Raw genomic sequence first — 21,742 nt, forward strand, 5'->3', positions numbered from 1 at the left:
AAGTCAAGGAAAAAAAAAAGTAATATCTATAGCTGGTTTTGAAAACTTTTTAAAAAACAGCTTCAGGAAATGAACAACAATATACATGGGATAGGTAATAAAAAAAGTTCAATTCTTCAAGTGATGGCCATTATATTCTATATGCAGAGCTAATTATTGTATTGCACATCCTTCTAGTTTCTAGTACCAGACAGGAGAATGATGTTATAAGTAACTTTCAGAAATTATTTCTGATTATTAAATTTGTCTTATCTTTGTAATAGGAAGCATTGAAATTCTAACTTTATTACTCTGAGAAATAATCAGGTCTACAATATTCATTGATAATACTTAAGCATTTAGAAACTGAAAATTACAGCTGGAAGTTTTGTTTGAAGTTTAGGCTCTGGCAAATTATCCCTTCAGTGCCAAGCCAAGTGTTCCCCAAATACTCTTACAAATTATATTCCCAGGGCATCACACAAAGCATGGCTGCATTGCACCCTATTGTCTGCCACTTATTAGAGGTACCAGCCCACTGATATAAAAATGCTGACAACCAGAACATACTAATGCCACTTTGAATATAAGTAATTAAACCCTTGGGTTTGATTTTGTTGTTTTGTTTTTTTTTTTTTTTCTTCATATGTGAAGAATGCTATAGAAGTTGCTAGACTGTAGGAAGTTATGATCTTGAAAAAGCAGTGTTTGGGAAAGAATATTTTAGTTGCTGACATCAGTCCTGTTCACTAAAGACAGATACTGTCCAAAGACAACCAATATACAAAGTATACAGTATCACATTCTTATTTATTTGGAACTCTAGTACTACTTCTGGAGGCAATGAGGGTTTTGGAACTGAAGTAAGAACAACGTCCATGCCTAAATGAGGAAAAGTTGTTTTAGTAACATGAAGAATCTTAATCCGTATCAAATATTTGTGCCCTGAATATCAGGAAGGTAAACAGGATGGGATGTGATTTTTGGCTGTTGTCAGTTTATGAAAGTTTTACTAATTCTTCCCAGGCTGCACGATTCTGCTTTTTAAAACTTTTGAATTCTGGTGTAATTAAAACTCTGGTAAATTTTTATTGCACTCAGTTTTAATTAAAATCTGATCCAAATATTTTATTATTTTTTTTATCTTACCATATTTTCCTTTACATATAAACCCATATATTCAAAGAATGGGTTGAGAGAGAAGGAGTTTTGCTACACATAGGATTTTGACAGATGAACTTACATTTTTGATGAGCAGTAGGTATCACAGAATCACAGAACTGTTGAATTTGGACATCAACCCTTGAGACCATCTAGGCCACTCCCCTGCTTAGGGGATTGCTGGGGCTGTGTCCAGACAGCTTTGGAGTATCTGCAGGGATGGAATCTCCACAGGCAGGGTGGGCAGAGCATCTTATCTCTGGGAATCATATCTCTGCAATGCCAATGGGATAAGTATGCAGTTTTAAAAGATAATTTGTGTAGGTATACACCTTTCCTTTGAGGAGAATATCATGCACTACACCGTTGTTCTGGTGAGACACTGGAAATACTTGCAGAGAGTTTTTTCCCAGAAGAGTTCAAATATTGCTTCAGGAATACTAGTTAAAACCTTTACTGGTAAAAAGACAATATTACCCAGAGAAGTCCACTTCTGTCCATACAGAGACTTTATTAGTGTCTAGAAATTTTTCCCTACAAACTATTCATTTAGCACTTCACATTCTGTTAAAAAAAAAAAAAAAAAAAAAAAAAAAAAAAAAAAAAGTTAGGAAAGAACATTTTAATTTTGTGGTAAATCAGAATGACTATAAAAATTTAGTTTTATTCCAAGTCACAGTATGAAAGGAAAGCTGGGTAAAGCAAGTGTTATTTAACACTAAATAATTTCATTTCCATGACTTCATCAGACTTACATATCAGCTATTCAGAAAATAGTCCCAAAGAGAGTCTTTAATTTAAACTGTCTGATGTTCTTTTGGCAGTTGTAGTGAAACCAAGAGATTTGTTCTCCAGAAAACTTGGACATAGTTTCAGTTCAAAGAAAAGGGGGGAGGTGGATTGGTAGTTTGGGGTTTTTTTAAGGTGGACTTTACTGCAATTTACTCAGTTACTGTCAAACAAACTGTATTTTTTCTGGAAATTGTTATAATTAACTGTCGTCCTTCTTTCAAAAACCCTAATACCTTTTAAAAGCAGGAAAGGTTCTCTGTCCACAAAAGCTAACACCCAGTGAAAATAATAAATCCATATCTCTTTCCAAAAGGATTTTTATTCACACAATTCAGTGGAATAACACATGTTAGAAACTATTTTCTCCGAACTAAATCCTTTGCTTCAAGCTATACTTCAGACATTTTCTCAGAAAAGGCATAATGGAAATGTGAATAAATAAATGTTGTTTCAGCTTAGTAAATAAAACTCTCTTTGACTGGCTGGAGACAGAAACACTTTCAAATAAGTCTTCATAAGCTGCTTCAGGAAATTAGTTCTAGAAATGGTGTTTACTGAAAGAAAAATGCTGCTGAGAAAGGCATTGTTCCTTATTTAAAGTTTCTTTTAAAGTTAATTGTTCTTTTCACTGTCACTAGGTCTGGAAAAGGTGCCAAGAGACCTGCCCCCAGACACAACCCTGTTGGACTTACAGAACAACAAAATCACTGAAATTAAAGAAGGAGATTTCAAGAACCTGAAGAATCTTCATGTAAGTGTATAAATGAACTGGTATTTAACAACAAAAATGGGGAGAAACAGTGGTTTTGGCCTGGTGATGCATTTTTTTAAGGAAAACTAATTAAATATTTTGTGAAATTCCTCCACCACCCTAGCCTATTTATTTCGATTTTTATTCCCATTTCTCTCCTGCAAGCTTTCTTGTCAAACTACAGAAGTTTCTCAGCCCTTTTCAGCTCTAAAGACCTGTCTAGTCTCCATTCAGTCCCCTGATCTCCATCATAACTTCTCTCACATATTTATTTACCTTCTCAGTCTCTTTGGCTCAGTGACTTGGTTATTTCCATCTCAGCCCTGCCACCTCACTCGTTCTTAGTGTGCTCCTGCCCCTCCTACGTCTGAGCTCACAGAGATTTTTATGTGCCACGTTTGTCAGCAGATATTCTGTACTCATTTTAATTCAAGAATCTTTCCAAATTACTCTTCTGCCCCCTGCACAACTATGAAATTGCGTTTTTGCAATAACTTTCTCCTAGCAAAGCTCCTCATCCTTCTTTACCTGCCAGTCTCTTCTTAACACTTTTGTCTGGTTTCCTCTTTGCTGAAATATTTTCCTTCCTGGTTTCTGAGACTATTTTTTTTTCTGGTTCCCCTCTTCTTTTCCAAGTTTCCATCAGACAGCTACCTTCCTCTGTTTCTAAATTTTTTTGCTCTGTCTGAGGTCCTTCTCCCCATCTACAGTTTTCATCAACATTTTAAAGTACATACCCCATTCTTTTGCCTAAATTTTATTAAAATATTTTTCTTTACAGAGCAGAAAAAGGCTGTTCTCTATCTTTGAAAGTAATATCCTAATTTAGGTATATGCCTGGAAATATTAGTTTTCTAGCCTTTCAACAACTTATTTTATTCTGTATATTCCTCCATTTGATCCTTTATTATTATAAACAATATCTTATTTGGCTTTTCTTACCAGGCTCTTTACAGCCTATTCTATTCTATTCTATTCTATTCTATTCTATTCTATTCTATTCTATTCTATTCTATTCTATTCTATTCTATTCTATTCTATTCTATTCTATTCTATTCCATTCACAAATAAGAAGCCAACACCCACTTTTTATCCATTACTGCTGCCAGTATCATCACCCAAAGAATCACAGTTTCAAATAATAATCTGCAATCAACCACTCATACTTGGGAAAAAACCTATAAAATTTTGCTTCTTTTAATTTCTTCCAAAGTCCCTCTTAAATATTTGTTACAATGCAACATCAAGAAGATAATTTTTAAAAAAATATGAATGCCAGACTGTACATAGTAAAGGGACCTGCATGAGTGAATCATGATGAGGTTCATGTCATCTAATTTTAGCATAGATGTCTATAGTGGATCTAGTTCCATAGGTGACCTCTAAAGTCAACAAAACGTGTTCTTCTACATCACTTTTTAGTGGTTTAGGTTTAAGAATGAGATAACTTGTTCCTCAGAGTTTTTTTTTCCCTATTCCCTTCTTTGGCTACAGGACAGATTTGACACTGCAATTTCTGCCCATTTGTTTTGGTTTTCTTCCACCTTGGAAAGAAGTCCTGTGTTTTCAGTAAAGATGATCTACAAGGTGCTAAAAAGAGACAAAATTCTTATCAGTGAAATTAATCTTTTGGGAAATGACTCTGCCTTAAATGAGTCAGAGCATGGTATTGCAGATGAAAATCACTGCTCCCAGTGCCTTCTACCCACTTGGCACTTGGTTCAGGTCTCAGTTACACAGTTACACATCCTGCTGTGAGTGATGCTGTTGTGAATTATTCTATCTCATTGCAGTTGACTCTAAGGGGTTTTCTTTTTTTTTTTTTTTTTTTTTTTTTTGCAACAGATACAATTTAATAGTGAATTACATAAGTAACTCCTCAGGGAAGAAATTATTTGTTTGGCTTACTCGCAAAAGTACACAGTACATGCTTAGGGACCACTGGAAAGAATACATTAGGATAAATTTTAACAAATAACCTTCAAAACTGCAATTTTCCTGGATTTACTCAAGAGCAAATAATGATTCTCTCAAGGTCTCCTTCCAACCCAAACCATTCTACGATTCTGTGATCTTCTCCCCAAAATAATAATTTAGTTGTACAGTATATTTATGTAACTAGGCACCATCTTTGCTCTCAGCAGGAGTCTTCCTGTGTAATATCTGGGAATTATTCCCATTCCCCAACTTTCAATTAAATATTTTTCAGAGGGAATATTGTTTTTAGAAAGTAAAACTCAAAAGTATGTTGTTGACAGAGCTCTATTATGACATTTATTTTAAAGATGTATGAGTGTGTGAGATACATATATAAGATGTAAGTACTTTTAAATCTTATTTCCTGAGAAACATGGCTTGGGTTAATATCACACTTTACAGTGTGATGCTCAAAAATTTCGTAGACATTACTAAACTTTCTTGCACTCTATTAGATTTCAAAAATTAACAGCATTATTGCTCCAAAAATCTAAAAGGAGAAACTGGAGTTAACCTTTTGCATGAAATGATCACTTAAGGGAAAAATTCTTTAAACCTCAATTTTCACAGGTCTTGAAAAAATAAGCAGTTTATACAGTTTGTTACTTTTGAATAATCCATTAAAATACCTTTTTAATACTTATAGATGATACCAACCACAATTGTATCAGTTTTAGAAGAGATTTTCATTAATAAATTGGGTCAAACCTAAGGTTCAGCTGGTTTTAAACCCCAGAATAATTAGGGAGAAAATAAAGGATCTGCCTATAACTTGTTCAAGGCTTCTCTTCTAGTACAGATGTAGCTGCTTATACTACACAGCACTGGAGTACACAACACTGGAGATGAAAAGAAATTAGAACCTACCAAAGTATTCTTTGTATTGAAAATTTTCCTGAGTAGATTTCCCAAGAGCAGCTGAAATTTGCAGCTGTGGAAATAAGGCAAGGACTTAGAAGAGGATGCAGCTAAAGGAGTATTTATCTGCAAATAATAGATTTCTGCCAAGAAACACCAGAGTCAACAGTTATAGTACACTCAATATTTTTATGGTTTTAAATTATCTAGGAAAAAATTGGCCAAACTATTAATATTGGGCTATAAAAACGCAGTGAGACTTCCCTCTATTTGAAATTGAAAGATTGTTTGTTTGTGTGGTTTTGATTTTGTTTTTCAGACCAGGGCTTGAGAATAGGGGAAAACTTGAAGACTCTTTTTAAGAGCTGAGGACTGAGTTTTATTTTTTTATAAAACTGTCTGTTTTATTATATAAAAAACTTGCTTATGACTTAGACCTGTGGCAAAAAAGTCAGACAGGAAAGCTATTGGAAAAGCCAGGAAAAAAGTCTCTATTTCTATGAAGCTGTCAGAATTTTCCAGGCAGACTGACATTTCTGGATGGAGTTCAGTACTTTGACCCCTTGGACACAATAAAGAATCCAAAATACTCCAAAATACTCTGCCCTCATGCAGAGTGAAGGAGGAGCCTACACAAACAGCACATGGAGTTGCAGGCTGTGTGGCAGAGCCAAAGCAAACCAGCAGAATGCCTGGCACCTGGAAAAAGAGGTGAAGGAAACTGCTCTGTGTTAGATCACTGTAAGAGCAGCACAAACAACAGAATGGTGGCTGCATGCTTTGCCAACAAGAATTTTTCAATTGGCACAGTGAAAGAAGATGAATGCACTGTTGGCCTGAGATCAAATGGAGCACTATAATTGAAGCAGAACTGTTCAAAGTCATGGCTATACATGCAACAATGCTAAACTCTGGTTAAACTGAAGGAAAAGACCTAAGAGATAAAAGATTTAAACTTGGAACTTAAAGTTAAGACTATATCCACGCTGGAGGATTATCAACACTAATGTGCAGGCAGAGAAACTGAAACTCTCTTTGTAGTAATAGGAAGTAGCAAAATATCATATGGCAAGAGAAAATTTCATGCCATCCTTTTCTAAAAATGCAAAACAAAACAACAGACAAAAAAACCCTTAAGACACCAAAACTAAACAAAACAAACCTAAGGAAAAGTCTAAGAAAATCTTTCAGAGATACAGAAAACCTCTTGAGAGATCAAAAAGTATTAATTAAATAATCCACTCTTCTGATGACTCATTACAGCTTCAGTTCCCTTTTCCCATACATAAAAAGAAGTTTAGTAAACACTTAACTCTCTTAAAATCACGGAATGAAGAATGAGTTCTCTCCATCATACTGTGAAAAGACAGACACATATCTCTGTCCAAGTTCTACCTCTGAACCCAGTTCCTGGTATCATCAGTGCCAGGACTGAGCTACAGCTTTAGGTTTTCTAACAAATTTTCAGAGGGGAGAACAAAAGGTTAATCTTTCTGAAATACAACCCTCTCTTAGAGAATTTTCATTTCCTCACACTCACCTTTGCATTCTGCTTAAGAAACAATAAGATTTTCCCCTGAAACAAGTATAAAAGAGACCACATGCACAGAAAACATTTTTCTTGTACAATGGGTAAGGATTTTTTCATGTGAGGAAAAATCTGGACAAAATATTTTGAGGTTCTTAAAGTTCTGGAGAGAGTCAGCATACTAGACTAATGAAGAAAAAAGAAATTTTGTAGAATATAACAACAAAAAAATCAGATCAATTGTAATAAATTTAATGCATGACCAAAATTTCTTGTCATAGTAGACAAAGACAGGGTTGAAAGAAAAAGGGAAAATGCAGAACCACTTGTTTGCTCATCATCTGTGCAGTTCATGTTGCATGAGAGGAACCAGTGAGAGCTCAAGGGCCAGGCAAACTAGGTCTGCAGCAGGTTCCTTTGCTTTGTGAGATTATTCAGCAAGTACTGTATATATGATCAAACTGTTTTCTGCAGGCTTCTATTGTTTGTACAAACATCTCCTTCCTTCTTGGCACCTCCTTCCTTCACACTTCATTCATCTCTTCTCTGTTGCTTCCATGTCATCCCTTTTTTCTCTCTTTTCTGTGCTATGTCCTCTTGATCCTAGGTTTGGGTGATTAGAGAAGAATGTCAAGTTCTGGTTTTTTTGGGTGTTTGTTGTTTGTTTCATTTTGTTCTTGGTTTGTTTGGTTTTTTAGTTTTTCCATAAATGCACATACATCCTTAATAATTTGGAAGAAAACCTTGACTCTATGTCCAAGTTATAAGCATGACTTGACTGAAAATGTAAGATAAACAGAAGGGATGAATTTTATTATTATTTTTATTGGGATGCCTGGCTCCTGAGGTTAAAGTTCTTAAGATATAACTGTTCCTAGCAGAACTGTAATAAAAAACAGGTAATAATGCAATACATAACTCAGGAAATTAAAGAAATTCCTTTGGGTCAGAGATTGACTTTTTAGTTTAAACCCTGAAGGATGCATGCATCAATAAAGAATTGATGTTAGATAAGAGTACCATCCCCAGCTGGCTAAACAGGTGTATCACTGTGTAATAGGGCTGATGAAAGTTTGCTGGTAGTTTTCCATTTTAATTCTGGTTTTGGCAAGGCTCTCACTTCAAACTATAATAAATTAGGATGAATGAAGATTGAAACGGCCTCAGAACAGTCTCCTGAGATTCTCATATAATGAAATTACACCAGAAAAATTAATTCCCTGCTCCCCACCCCTAGACAGGGCAAAAATTGGAAGTTTTAGTAACCTCAAAAAGAACAAATTTATGCTAATTCCAACCTGACTGCCACATGCTGCCTCTGCAGTTTGTCAGGATGTATTTCAACAAAAGTCTGCCAACAAGGGCTCCAAATTTTTCCTGAATTGTGAATCCTCCTTTTTGTGTTGGGAATAAATATTTGAGGTAGAAATCAGGTCAGAGAGTGCTAAATGGCCAGACTCCCACTGACTCCAACATAGCCAGCATCTATTCCTGTCATACAGTGATTCTTATTTTTTCTCCTGACTACAGAAATACCAGAGTTGTTTCACTAAAAAAGAAAGTCATCTTTGGAGCAAAGCTTTTTTTTTTTTTCTCTCTGAATGCCACTTAAACTGCTGGTCATGTAAAGGTGTTGAAGTATCATAACTAAGTCAATGTTTACTATGCATTTTACATGCTATATTATGACAAAGGAAAAAAGCTTTATCTTCAGAAAATGAGGATGGAAGCTGAATTTTCTCCTGTCCATGGGAATTTACTATGAAACTTCTAAGCTTAGCAAACTGATGTATTAATACTTGTGTATTTTTGCCTCTTTAGTCTTTCTTTCTTGCTTGCTGTTTTTTTTTTTTTTTTTTTTTTTTTTTTTTTTTTTTTTTTTTTTTTTGTATTTTTGTTTGTTTTTTTTTTTGTTTTTTTGGTGGGTTTTTTGTTTTTTGTTTTTTTGGGGTTTTTTTGTTGTTGTTTTTTTTTTAATTAGGGACATGTATTTTTGCACCCTTACCAGGTCATGTTGAAAGCTGTACATTTTTACGCTCGGACTTTTGTATTGTGAATTTGTGATGTGCTTCAATTTTTTGGGTGGCAGGAGGAAGTTAGGTCTTAGGGAACATATTCATTCTAAATGAAATATCCTTTTTCCTCAACAAAAGGTGAAAATGTGGAAGAAGGTAGATTTTCAAATCAGCTCCTGTCACTTTTGCTCTAGGCTGTCATTGCTGCCAAATCATTTAATACCAGCAGCATTGCAAGTGATATCTGTGACCAAGGGCTCCAGCACTCTGAGCACTTTCAGGATGACCCTTATTTTTCTCTGCAAGTACTTCTTGCCCTGTACAAAAATTTCATATGTCCTTTAACACTCTGTCCCATCATGCCACCTGGGCTCTATTCTGGATAGCTGGTCCATGTGACCTGTTTTTGCCTAAGATCCATTCCTCTGTAATTCTGCCTGCAGATGTTTTCCCTAGGTTTTTGTCCCCTAGTTCCTGTTTTCATTGACCTCTAAATCCCCTGAGTTTTTAATTTTATTTTATTTTGGTTTGGTTTAGCTTTTGTTTCATGCAAGCCATACGGGACACATTCTGAGGAAAGTAAACAGCATTGCTGCAAGGTTAATAACTTAGTTCTTTAAGTATGGGATATAATAGAGGTATTGTGAAGTGGGAAAGGAATCCAGGGCATGGCTTGCCAGGTGCTATACTGGTGTGTTATACTCATCATTTGCTGTTGCTCTGGGAGACAGTGAAACATCTCTTACAAATGTAGTGTGGGTTTATTTTTCCTTCTTTACAGCTGCACAGCAATGGCAAAATACTGCAGGTTTAAAATACTGGGAGCTGGGACTTGCAGAGAGGGAAGTGGGAAATAATATTCTGGTACAGAAAAAGTAGTAAACTCTGACTTTCCCACTTTATGCCACCAAACACATGTTCCCACTGTGAACTTAGTGTTTTTGTACATACCTTTGACAGAGCACCATCTTTTCTAAGTGAGAGACTCCTTGAGTGTTTGAATAAAACCACAATTCTGTGTGTTTCTCCAAGATAACATTAACATATCCAGGAGAAAGCATTGGAAAAGCATAACAGATTAAGCCTAGGTACCCAGACAACTTCTGGTTTTGGTCAGGGGTATCAGTTCCTCTCTGAAGAGATATAAAAATCAACTACTCGTAAAATATTTACAATGCCTAGCTGAATGTGTGCCTACTTATTTCCATCAAAAAATATTTCACACTAAATCGTCAGCTGTGATTAACACTGCCCAGAATTTTTTATTTAAAAGTAACAAAGTTAAAATAAATCAAAAAAAAGGCAGACTTTTAGCTGAAACAAATGGTTAAGCAGTACAATGCAAGATGCAGGATAAAAATGTCAAATACTCATAACATGAGCCCAAATTCATGAGTTTTGACTTAGAGAGCTAGGAAAAATACATGGAGAAATAAATAAAAATAAAGAACAATGTAATTAGCAGTAGCACATTCAACTGTTGAAATGAAAATTATGTAAGAGACTAATCACCATAATTTCAACTATACCACATTTAAATAACTGGATTGTTTGCCATGCCCAAATACTCCACAGGTAGCTGAATGTCACCATGTGCAGAATCTACATCTATACCACAGATCTGGCAAACATGAATCAGAAAACCACTCCCAATGGATATCCATGTGTTCCAGGCCCAAAAAAAAAAGAGAGCTGGGGCCATGGCTTCCACTGACCCACATATTTATTTTGGTATAGGCTTATTGTCAGGGAAATATTCTGCTGAACTGTGGGTGACCTCTTCTACCTCCTCTTGCATATGAGTTATTTCTAGCTACCATACAAAATTAAAAGCAGATATGTTCATCTTTGCATGCACTCAGTGAAACCATGCTCAGGACACACTGCTGGCTTGCTCAGGGTGATCTGCATGAGGAATCCATTAGGGGAAGACACATCACCATTTTCTTTCACTTCTCTTTCAAGTTTCCATGATGGAGATGTGCTGTCACAGAGGCTGATAGTCTTGTCATTGTTTTAATGTTAGCTGATTATGGAATAAATCAGACACTCCGTTTTCCTCAAAGAAGCAGACTAAAGTGTAATTCTGAAAATATTGAAAGTGTATGAAAATGCTCTGAGTATTCACTATAGTATTTACAACAACTATTGTCTTCTGTTTCTGAAACTAGCATAAAGGAGAAGGTGGAAAAAGATACCTTAGTAATAAATATAAGTAAATATTATATCAATATGTTCCATTCTACCTGATCTACTCCACAAACATGCAGCACTGTAAACCTAATAAGAAAACTGATGGAATAAGAGTCATTCAAGTATCTTTAGATATGAAATACTCTCCATTACTGTGTTATGCCCTGACAGTAATGAGACCTTATCCCTTTTGTGTCATGGTTAATTAATCTGTGAAATTTGGAAGTAATGTAAAACTTCATGCAGAGAACACCTATTACAGGTAACAATGCTTTCATGGAGGCCTTTCTCCCTGGCTGTATAGAGAGATGATCTCCTTAGAGTTACCCTGAGTCTAGATATCACAGTTGTGAGAACTGGATTAGGCACCACCAGGGAAGGCAAAGTAAGTATAATTCATGATTCCCAACTGCAGGTCTTGGAGCATAATGCTTCAGATTGTTCTCCTTCCATACAGAGTTTTGCTTACCAAAAAGATAGCTTATACCTCTGGGAAAAAAAAAAAAAATTGTTATTCATCAGAAATCTAGTAAATGCAGTTTTATAAGACTAAGAGGAACAAAGCAAAGTCATGCATGTTTTTATTAAGCTGGGCTGTGCCTTCACTCTATTGAGTAATAGAATTTCCTGTTCAGGAGAAACTGGTTAGAAAGTTTGTGTGATGATGGGTAAGGTATAATAGTATGCCTAGGATAAACAAAATCAGGAAAAAAACACAAATGAAAATTATGTAATTTTTTTGTGACTGTGTTGTCCTTCACAGCTTTCAACTGGAATGTTTGTACTTATTCTTGAACATAAATTATGGATTCTATCAGAAGCTGCATTGAAATCTCAGCAATGCAGTAACACTTGTATTTGTTCTATAGGACTTATCTTTCACTGTTTCAGAAGCTTATAATCTTTTTTTTTAGCACTGCATTTGATTTTCTTCAGCTCACCAAATCTGCCATCAGAAGACCTCAAAAGGCATGGGAGCATAATAACAGCAACAACAATAATAATAATAATAATAATAATAATAATAATAATAATAATAATAAATAATAATAATAATTTTAAAATGTTTTACCACAAATAATTTTCCATGTGATCATCTGAGGTCTTCTTGATTGTTACTCCACAGGCATTGATCCTTGTCAACAACAAAATCAGCAAAATAAGCCCATTAGCTTTTGCTCCTCTGAAGAAACTGGAAAGACTTTACCTGTCCAAGAACAACCTGAAGGAGCTCCCAGAAAACATGCCAAAGTCTCTCCAGGAGATACGGGCTCACGAGAATGAGATCTCCAAGTTGAGGAAAGCTGTCTTTAATGGACTGAATCAAGTGATTGTCTTAGGTATGAGCATGTTAAGTTATAAAAGACACAGCTGAGTGTTTTTTCAAGATGTTTTGTTTAGTTTGATCAGTGATTATAAGTAGAAAGCCAACAAATGCCCCAATAAATTGTACCTCCAAATTAGCTTTGTCCTGAAGAGTACAGGTGCCTGCACTGCACAGCTCACACCCATGTTTTGTTGGCAGAACTAGGCACCAATCCAATCAAGAGCTCAGGCATTGAAAATGGAGCTTTCCAGGGGATGAAGAGGCTCTCCTACATCCGTATTGCAGACACCAACATCACAAGCATCCCAAAGGGTAAGAAATTCAATTAGGATTTCAGAGATTTGCATGGGTATAAGGTAATAACTTCGACCCAGTTGGGGAAAAAAAATATTGTGGAGGCTTTTTGAGTCTGTCCTTAAATTATCTATTCTTAGACCAGATGACTTTTTTTTTTTTTTTTTTAGTTTGGAAAATTTTGGCTTTTGGTTACAAGAAACTGTATGAGAGGGGCACTGTAAAATGCCATTTTATGTGATTTTGTTTTTCTTGTCTCAGAGCTGAAATATAAAATGGAAGAACGTTTTCAGCCTCCAAGCCTGGTTATTGAGCTTAATTAATATTACACTATTGTAAACTCATGTAGAATTAACTGAAGTTGTACAAGCATAAAATTAGCCCTGCACAAGTCAGTGGGTTTGAATCCAAAAACATTGTCCCCATAACAAAACAGAAATCTTTGCTATTTTTCAAAGTACTTAATTGCAAATTCCTACAAAATAAGAACTCTTTCATTGTCATTTGTTAAAAACAAAACAAACAAATAAGAATTATTCCAATTCAGAGGAAATAATATTCAATTTATTCATACTTCAGCCAACAGATTGTTTTGAAATGGCTGAAAACTTTCTGAAAAATAATACTGGTTGGATTTTTTTCTTCTCATATTTCCTGTTTTGGACTTTCTTTTGAGGGACCTTAGATACATAAAATATGTTTCCTCTTTTTCTTTCCTGATAAACAAAATTTGTAAAGTAGTATGCACCCTAATTAAAATAACATTGAAATTATTTTGCCTCATATTTACAGTTGCATTTTCTACTGCAGTTTCTTGTTAAATATCTAGATGCCCCATGTTTGCACATTTATGTATCTGGATAGTCTGGCTAAAATAAGAGTTCTTTATATGTCCCATTTGCATAATCATGAAGGCTAGAAGTAATAAATGAGAGAATTTAATTTAGGTATTTTTCAAGAGTTAACTGTTTAACAATGACTCTAGGAGCTTGGTCTTATTTCATGCTAAATAAATTCTCACTAGCTGTTTTCAGTTTCCCTTATGGTGAAAGTTCTTTATTTCATTTAGCAAACTGTTGAGGGACATGCTTAGAAAAAATACTCTGCCAGCTGTAAAAGAGCCTTGATATAGTGCAAGTATTTTTTAAAAATACAAGAATCCAGTTTAATAAAAAAAAAAATTAATGGTGTTCTCTCTTTCAGGCCTTCCTCCATCCCTTACTGAACTTCACCTTGATGGCAACAAAATCACCAAAATTGATGCTGAAAGCCTCTCTGGACTCACCAACTTGGCAAAGTATGAACTAATTTCTTCTTTTCACATAAAATATTAGTTGAAATTGTGATCACCACACACACAATTATAAAACATCAGTCCAGGCTTCCTGAGCATTGGAATCATTGAAATGATCATAACTTAGCAGGAAAGGATTCTAAGGATTTGTGTACTGATTGAAGAGAACAAACACTTCTTTTTTTTTTCTTGACAAAACCTTTCATCTGTTTTCAGTTATGAGTGCTATATGCTCAGGACAACTGTTTATTTGATTTACAACAAACCAAAACAAACTCAAGAAAACAAAAACCCAAACAAACAAACAAACAAGAACAATTACACTTTTATGTCATGTTTCTTTCATTGCACATCCATCTTTGGTTTATACCATTTTCTTGGAACACAGCAATGCTAGTGCAGTTTGCCTGGAAACTGAGGAAAAAAGTACATGGGAACCAAAACTTCTTTCAACAGTGATTCCTTTGTTTCTCAAAAAAGGCAAGTCTGCAGTGAGTCCAGGAACATGATTAAAAAAAATCATAGAATTTAGTTGAAAAATTGTTACTGTCAGAGTGACTTTACCCTGCTAATCTGTGACTATGTTGTTGAATAAGTTTCTCTAACTATAGGCAAATAAAAGGACAATTCCCAAAAAGCCCTTATACAGAATGATTTGTGAATTCATGCACATCAAAAAACATATAGCTGTGCCTTTACTACAGGTAAATTTTTTAACTTAATACTTTAAAAATTTACTATGAAAATAGTTTTAAAAAAGAATTATAGACTTTTAACCAGGTTACTGGATCTAATTAATGGATTTTCATCTTATTCATTCTGCTTGAAATCAGAGAAAGATTACTGAGTAACAGGAGCTGTTTACTGCTATTTATGGTAGCTTGGACAGCAGTTCAATGCAATGAAGCATATAGTAACCTAACACTTATTTTGAATCTGAAAATTCCAAGATATAAAGCTTAGAACAGTTTTCCAAAGCTTATAAATTAAGGCATTTCACATTACATTTTATGTTAATGTTTTATCACAGACTAAAAAAAAAAAAAAAATCTGTCCTAGATTTTACTGAAAAAATAAAAATACTATAATTATGAATAAGAGGAGTATATGAAGCAGTTATTGTTTTTTACAGAGGCTTAGAATAGGATATAACATTCTTCAGAAAAATTATGAAGAAAACTTCCAAAACCAAAACAAGATGATAACTACTCAGGTAGAGAGTAATTTACATTGCTGGAGGTGGAAGTTGTGGGGCATGTTAGCTGTCCTGCAGATGACACAGTTTTTCTGTTTTTCTCATCCACACTTGGAAAACAGCACAGGCAGCATCACCTGGACAACATTGCTGGAAGTCTGCCTTAAGGCATAAAGTTTTAAACAGCAAGTGCCAATGGACTCCTAAAAATAACTAAACTTGGGCTGCTTCTATTGTGGCTGTACTGTATGGAACAACAAGATATTCTGTTGACATGTGGAAATATAGAGCTGCTCAGGGCAGGCTCCAAGTTTTAAACCACTCTCTGCCCTGTGCTTAAGCAGGTAACCTAAGCATGGTCAGATGCTCCTTTGCAAAGGGGAGAAGTTAGGAAGAGCACAGAATGGTGAACAAGGAGCACATTGCACAAAACAAGACAGATGAGGGAAGGAGGGAGCTATGGAAGAGCTCTAGCCCAGCACAAAACCCCCTAGCCTTTATTTACATGTCTAAATTTTCAGAGATATTAGGACAGGTCAGACAACCTCATTCATGCCAACTCAAGCTTGACAGTCTTAAAGCTGCCCTAAAGCATGGACAAACTGTGAGAAACAGGTAATTTTTCTGACTGTGTTAAGGAATTTTAAACTACAAAATGTTTCATGCAAGAGCTTGCTGTTGGCCTATTGCTCATTCTCGTTTGTTTTCTGCATTCTAGTAGATGTACAATATTTGCCCTTCTTGTTTGTTTTCCTTGTAAAATTAGTCTCAAATCTTTCAAAAGCCTTCATAGAATGCTTCAGTGAAAAAACAATAATCTTATGAAAGTAAATCCAACAAAGGCTTTGCTGATTACATGCAGGAATGAGCTCCAGAGTACATTCACATTACACAACTGATATTTCTGATGTCTATATTCTAATAAAGTTTACTGAAATGGTCTGACTCCATACAGTGGAATTTGAGCCAAACAAAGGGAGTTTTAGATTTGATATCAGGAAAAATGTCTTCACTGAAAGGGTAGTCAGACACTTCAACAGGCTGCCCAGGGCAGTGGTGGAACCACCATCCCTGGAAGTGTTCAAAAGGCACGTGGATGTGGCACCTGGAGGAATGCTTTAGGGGTGAACGTGGTGGGGTCACATTAAAATTTGGACCTGGTGGTCTTGAAGGTCTTTTCCACCCTTAATCATTCTATAATTCTAAGCCCATAATGATAATATTGGTGTTGAGCACACTGAAGTTTGTTTTAGAAACATAGTGGAAACGGTTCAGCAGGGAACAATTTTTGGAGAAAAAAGGTGGAAAAGTATTTGAGAATTTCTTCAATTTTGAGATAGGTTTTTGATTATGCCCTTATGGTGCTCAATGATTTAGGGCACTGGGATGAGATCTATTGAAACACTGGGAAATGTTCCTTATTCACTAATAAAAAGGGAAGTCATATATCAATGTATGAAGCAAGAGTGATTTTTCCAATTCTTCCCTTTTTTCCCTATGGGAAGGGCAATGAAGACCATATTATTTCCAAACATTCTTAATCAGCCTCTGTTTTACACAATAATATTGACTTCTTGTGTAAGCATAGCCCCAAGTGACTGAGTTTTTTGTAAGACATTTAGAGGATGTGTAATTGCATATAATTTCACTCCTCCTGGGATTTAGGTCCACTTCACTACAGATTCCTATAATTTCATTCTTTCCCTAAAAGTCTGTGGAAAGGGACTATTTTTCTTCAACAGACTAATGTAACAGTCAGAACTGCTCTTTTTCATGCTGGTCTCCCAGGTTTGACACTAGGTTTGCTTGTAGACCTTCATGCATAGTGAGCACATATTTAGATATGTGTCAAACAAGAATTTATAGCCCTCTGACAAAATGTGGAGTTTTTTCCCCCAATCCTTTCACAGACATTCACTACAAATACCCATCACTGGAGTCCTTTGGTAAGCATTCTGTAGAACTTCAGACTGAATTGCTCTGCAGGAACCTATTCCCCAAGCTTTCCTAAATCTTGGTATACTCTATTCAAAAGAAAGCTCATTCTAATAATTTTTAACGAAAATTCTTCATTATCAAATTCTAACTAGGAGATGGGATACTGTGAATTGATTTCTGAGTGAAGTAACTTCATGTTGGTGGCATTCTCATTAAACTCTCCTTTGTCATTTAATAGCTGAAAACATTTCCATATTTAAATTAGTATGATAAGACTATTTGCATTATATGTAATACTACTTAATACTAGGAAACCTCTCAGTTATAAAGATCAAACAAGAATTTTCAGTTCTGTGATTTTATTCTTGTTTCAGACCCTGACTTCTGAAACTGCTACAAGCCACAAAGAATTACATCTTATTAAATAACTGTGAAGAAGGCTTTCTTTAAAAGTACTCCTCCACAGCAAATTGTTTTAACATGAGGTTTCTAATTACCTATATTAAATTTTCTTATCAATAAAGTTATTAACAACAGAGCATTGTCTCCCTCCATATTAAACAAAAATACTTAAAGAAAAACAAAGCAAAATAGATGAGCTAAATGTAGCCTTTATGGAAATAATTTTCTAAAATTACAATACTCCTGATGATGATAACTCCTGAAGTATTGTCACTGATTTCTTTACTGCAACACAGAGTATTGTAAATGATGGAAATCTCTTGGAAAATATCTGTAGTTTAGTAACTGCAAACCAAAATGGTATCAACACAGAAATACACAGGTAGAAACAGATTGTCCACATTGAACTTAAATTGTGCTACAAACCTAGTATATGGTTGTGCAAAGCTGAAAGGATGTTTTAACATGGCTCTAACTACTTAAGTATCTTAGAAGGATATGGTGGAATTTTAAGCTTAAAGTTACAAGTATAATTTTTTCAGTGTTTCAGCTTTTAAAGAAAATCTGGTGCCTATGGATGTGCACAGTACATATCTACACCAGGATTAGTCATATAGCTCATCAAAGTATGCAATATCATAAGCACAAGTTGCATGATACAATGATAATTATGACTGTTCACATCACATGTCAAGCTTATTTAATTTTTTTTTTTTTTTAAGCTAAATAGCTGACACATAATTCTGAAAATTAGCCTGGTCTGATCTGCAATAGAAGTGTAGAGAAGCAATCAACCCAAGAAAGATAGTAATGTGGTCAAGTTTAACATTCTTTTTTTTTTTTGTTTCCTCTTTTTTGTTTTGTTTTTGTTTTTGTTTTAACTTTTTCAGACTGGGTCTCAGTTTCAACAGTATTTCTTCAGTTGAGAATGGCTCTCTTAACAATGTACCTCATCTGAGAGAGCTCCACTTGAACAACAATGAACTTGTCAGAGTACCTGGTGGACTGGGTGATCACAAATATATACAGGTAAAGTTTAACATACTGTCTCAGAGAGCATTTGTTGAAAGATTCCTAATGGCATTTGTGTACTTATTCAGTCTTGAACAGAAATGTGTGCAGTATTTTTAACTTGATGCAAGTTTCATAAACGTTTGAATTATTAAGGAAATGTTGAATACTCTTACTCTGATTTTGGTGTGGATATGATTATGGAGGTATATATTATATATATATATATATATATATATATATATATATATATATATATATATATTATGGAGGTATAGATCTGGAGGCACATTTGTTGTCTCTGTGTGTCTGAGTGGCAACAAAAAATATGGGATTATTTGTGTGCTTTGGTTTCCTCTTTCCACAAAAAATAATTTCTAAGAGTATTTCTCCATTTTTTTCCATTTCTACTAAATGACATTTTGAAACCTTTGCCAATAACCATTCCTTTGTTACCTCACAAAACAGTGCCATCAGGAGGGCAAATAGACAAAATAGACATTTCACATCACCAGTATTTTTGAGGACTTTTTGCCTGGATATCTAGAAATATTGCCTCTTGGGAGCAATTTAAATCTGTCTTCACCCAGACTAAGATTTTACAGGAAAGGAAGCTCCCAAAGAATGAAGACTCCCAAATGTACATTACCCCCTGCATGTACCTTGGAAAAAATCTCCACAAATGCTGAATCTGGAGCAAAATTATATTCATCAGCTACTTTAAATCATCATTAGTGGTTCTTTTGGCTCTGAGTCCTGTATAGTTGCACTCATGAGAATGAAAATATTAGAGCTGGAGAGAAACCAGTTAGCATCAAATACATTCTCTGTTTACAGAGCATGCTCCTGAGCCACAGTGCTGTATTAATAATTTTACATCTTTGGCTACTCTTTTGCTTACAATACCACCAGCTAATTGTAGCATTATTAGCTTGCCTTGAACAGTTTGTGCACCTTCTGTAGAAATCATGTCAATTGGGTGTGTGCTAGGTATTTCAAAGGGTAAACAGAGCCAAGGATTTGTTTGGAAAGATGACATATTTGTATCACGTTGTCAAAACACACAGGAAGCATTTAATATGAAACAATTTATCTTATTTGCCACGTTATCTCGATTTCTCACTTCTTTTCAGGTGGTCTATCTCCATAACAACAAAATTGCTTCCATTGGTATCAACGACTTCTGCCCTCTTGGCTACAACACCAAGAAGGCCAGTTACTCTGGAGTGAGCCTCTTCAGCAACCCCGTGCAGTACTGGGAAATCCAGCCCTCTGCTTTCCGCTGCATCCACGAGCGCTCCGCAGTACAGATCGGGAATTACAAATAGACGGCCGGAGACGGGGGTCGGTGTGTTCCAGCTAAAGTGTCTGTCCTTGTAGGCCTGTTCCAAAAACATTGCTAACAATTAACACCAAGTGCCAGGAGCTTCACTGTAAAGTGGAGGTGATCCATTGATTTAGAATAAATGAGACATTGCAGATGTACAAGAGCGAGCATACCATCAATAAGAATTGCCAACTGTGCTTTAAACTGACTTATTTCAGCCTCCTTCTCTGCCAGCATGCTTTCTGTGGCATTTTTCAGTTTGCTGAATGCCACAGGTTTTCAGATTCCACTGTATATGAAATTCGGAGTAAATATTTTTCAAGTTATGATATATTAAAAAAAAAAAAAAGATAGTGATTGAGGTTATTTTTATAGCCACACACAGAGAAAAATAGCAGAGGGAAAAAAAGACTCTCAAATCATCTTGAGACTTGAGAAGGTAAGAGTTACCTCCTTTAAATTTATTTCAAGCCCTGGAGGTTTAAAAATATCCACTATAACTCTAAAATAATTCTGAATGTATCTATTTAGCAGAGGCAAATAAAGTTGTTGCTAATGTCATTATTTTTGGAAAAATAAAATAAATTCGTATTGTACACATAGTTCTTAAAAGTTTGCCATTCTTCTAGAGCAATGCTATTCAGAATTAGCCTAACATCATCCTAATGAACAAAATATTGAGTAGTCTGCAGTAAAAAAACTTGTAACCTATATCTGGAGCTCGATGAGTAAATTTCTCTAGTGCAAATCCTTCTCACCTTAGTCACAAGAGCAGTTTTTATGACTGAACTGCCTTGCAGAGTATGGTATAAGGGTTTAGTAATTGTTATCAATCCATCTATTTATCTAAACAAAAAAAATCATAGCATTTCACTTTTCACTTGTTTTGCATTCTACCTTTACTGGTTTTGGTTCTTTAAAAAAGGAATTAATTGTGAAGTAGAGATGTGCAGGCTCCTCAGTCAGACAAATTTGTGGAACTTAGACTATAGAAGCAAAACCATAAGTATAGAAATATATGAAGTGAAATAACTACAATTGTGGACATTGTTGGGACATCATTTATAGATGTATCTACTTAGAGTGATTTGGAGCCCTCTGTAAATTGGAATTCTTCAACCCATACCAGTGAGTAGCGAGCACATCCAAGGTAGGCTGCACATTCCTACTGTCAATCTTCAAAGCTAAACTCATACTCAATAAAAACATCACCTGAAAAGAATCTTCTGCAGACTCTTAATACTCCAAGGTCAATCTCTCTAATTTGTAAAACTTATATGTCATTTATATTAAAGAATAATGTAATACAGGCAAACTCCAAAGTGTTTGTCTTTCTTCTTTTGTTTTGATAGAATAACATTAGTGTGTCAGAACTTAATTTAAGTCTTGAAAATTGAATATCTTTGACATGGTGATAGCTAAAGTGTAAATTGTTTTGCCTCAAGGAACTTTTTCATGCCTAAGTCTCACAGGTATTTTTTTAGGAGCAAACAAATATAGTCTTTTTATAGCTGTCATTTGTTCAGTAGTAAATAATTGGAAACAATTATGACTCACTATAACCACTACACAGAAAAAGCATGTTTGCACTCTTCTGAGCTGTCTTCTTCATATAGTAGCCAATGATTTCTCTGCTTTCTGTCTGTTTTTCTTTTGGGCTTCACATTTTCAGAGAGTTATTTTTAAATAAAACAAACAGT

The 21,742-nt window shown here is 35.0% G+C and overlaps 1 protein-coding gene across 2 annotated transcripts in view; it reads left to right on the forward strand.

The window, feature by feature from the left end:
* The window catches only part of DCN (decorin), a 37,726-nt gene extending 16,369 nt beyond the window's left edge, over positions 1 to 21,357 (forward strand). For both annotated transcript variants that reach the window (XM_056513207.1, XM_056513214.1), the window contains exons 3-8: positions 2,571 to 2,683; positions 12,381 to 12,594; positions 12,780 to 12,893; positions 14,079 to 14,172; positions 18,595 to 18,733; positions 19,849 to 21,357. In XM_056513207.1, coding sequence (XP_056369182.1) covers positions 2,571 to 2,683; positions 12,381 to 12,594; positions 12,780 to 12,893; positions 14,079 to 14,172; positions 18,595 to 18,733; positions 19,849 to 20,043 — 869 coding nt within the window. In that variant the 3' untranslated portion in view covers positions 20,044 to 21,357. The remainder of the gene's footprint in view (positions 1 to 2,570; positions 2,684 to 12,380; positions 12,595 to 12,779; positions 12,894 to 14,078; positions 14,173 to 18,594; positions 18,734 to 19,848) is intronic.
* The last annotated feature ends 385 nt before the right edge of the window (positions 21,358 to 21,742 follow it).

This window comes from Oenanthe melanoleuca, chromosome 1A, assembly GCF_029582105.1.
Source record: "Oenanthe melanoleuca isolate GR-GAL-2019-014 chromosome 1A, OMel1.0, whole genome shotgun sequence".
NCBI lineage: Eukaryota > Metazoa > Chordata > Aves > Passeriformes > Muscicapidae > Oenanthe > Oenanthe melanoleuca.